The following is a 1,580-nucleotide window of genomic DNA, read 5'->3' as shown; positions in this document are numbered from 1 at the left end:
TAACGCCTAAATTGACCCACCAGCAAGTCGAAATTTGTTTTGAAGATATCCTCACTGATGTTGGACATGGACTCCATTAAAATAAAATCAGCATAAACCTAAAATAATGAAAACAATAAAAAATGTAATGCAATGAAACTGCTCCGATGCATGCACAACCACCAAGAATTCTTACGTTTTCAAAAATTTTGTAGTGAGGGACAGCTAACAATATATCCGTTGTGGATAGTTTTCTGTTGTCGTTAACCACACCACGCCTCAATTTGAACTCTTTTGTTTGAGTGTCTTGCGCAGTTGTGGAATGCGCAGCTGAATGTGGATCTTCCGTTGAAGTGCTATTAGCTCCTCCCGCTGTTGAAGTAGAATGGATTCCAGCGGAAGAAGCACGCTTTTTTTTTAACTTCATTTGACTTGCGAGATTGCGAAGACATGTTAGGAATTTCGTCCTAACAGTTTCCTAAACATGAAAAAAATGTTTTAATTGAATCATGATCATCTTAAATAATGTGTACATTCACACATGGTATTGGCTATAACATTGAAACGGAACAAAAAATGGCTCTCGAAACAACCGTTTTAGTCAAATCATCCACAGTAAGTTTCCCTTTATTCTACCTTCGAGTAGCTGTGGCCATGGCATATTTAAAAACCAAAAAATTCGATTTCTAATAAAGCTTCCAGATGGGCGCGTTATCAAAGTGGGTGGTGAACGGTTCGAAGCCCCTGAAGCGCTTTTCCAGCCTCACTTGATCAACGTTGAAGTGCCAGGAATCGCCGAGCTAGTCTTCTCGACTATCCAAGCGGCCGACATCAATGTCCGCCCGTCGCTATACAAACACTTCGTCATTTCAGGAGGTTCAACCATGTATCTGGGAATTCCGTCTTGGCTCGAACGGGAAATTAAACAGCTCTACCTTGAACGAGTTCTTAAAGGCGCCATGGAAAAACTTACGGTACAACGATGAAATTTTGTGTTCTAGACGTACATTTTACTTACTACTCTTTTCTTGGCACACAGTAATTCAAAATTCGTATTGAAGATCCTCCTCGTCGTAAAGAAATTGTTTTCATTGGTGGTGCCGTAAATATTTATATATTTGAATCACACCGATATCCACACAGGGAATGGACAGTGTCGTTCGCCAAACTGGCCAACACGTGGAATTCGAAGCGGCATGAGAAGCCGCTTTCAACCTTCACTGCAAACTGGCGCCCGCCGTGACCCTTACTGTGTAGTGGTGCTCATCAGCTCGCAAAGTCCTTCTCAAATCCACCAGAGCCACCCTAAAAAAGTTTCAAGAACTACAACCAACCGATCATCACCAGACCACTGTAACGCTCTTTAACTTTACGTAGCTCTACAAGATACAGGTTCATCTATCTCATATATTTTCCCCATCTTATCTCTGCCAGTCTTCTTCTTCTCACTTTATAATTTCATGTTTCAGATTGTGTTGACGTCCCAACAGTTTCGAATCTTGGTTCATTTCTAAGCGGAGCTGCCATTGACTTGACTGAATCTCCTTCTAGCGCTCAAATCTTCCCTGTTTGCCTCCGCCCAGGCGGGCAGATACTTATTG

The 1,580-nt window shown here is 41.8% G+C and overlaps 1 protein-coding gene across 1 annotated transcript; it reads left to right on the top strand.

Moving 5' to 3' along the window:
- The first annotated feature begins 555 nt into the window (after positions 1-555).
- Positions 556-1,179, top strand: LOC124336776 (actin-related protein 2-like). Its single transcript, XM_046790567.1, has 3 exons — positions 556-594; positions 675-953; positions 1,123-1,179. The coding sequence occupies exons 1-3, from the start codon at positions 556-558 to the stop codon at positions 1,177-1,179; spliced, it is 375 nt and encodes a 124-aa protein (XP_046646523.1).
- Positions 1,180-1,580: the final 401 nt, after the last annotated feature.

This window comes from Daphnia pulicaria, chromosome 4, assembly GCF_021234035.1.
Source record: "Daphnia pulicaria isolate SC F1-1A chromosome 4, SC_F0-13Bv2, whole genome shotgun sequence".
NCBI lineage: Eukaryota > Metazoa > Arthropoda > Branchiopoda > Diplostraca > Daphniidae > Daphnia > Daphnia pulicaria.
The sequence above is the reverse complement of the archived record's forward strand: the minus strand, read 5'-3'. Positions and strand labels throughout refer to the sequence as shown.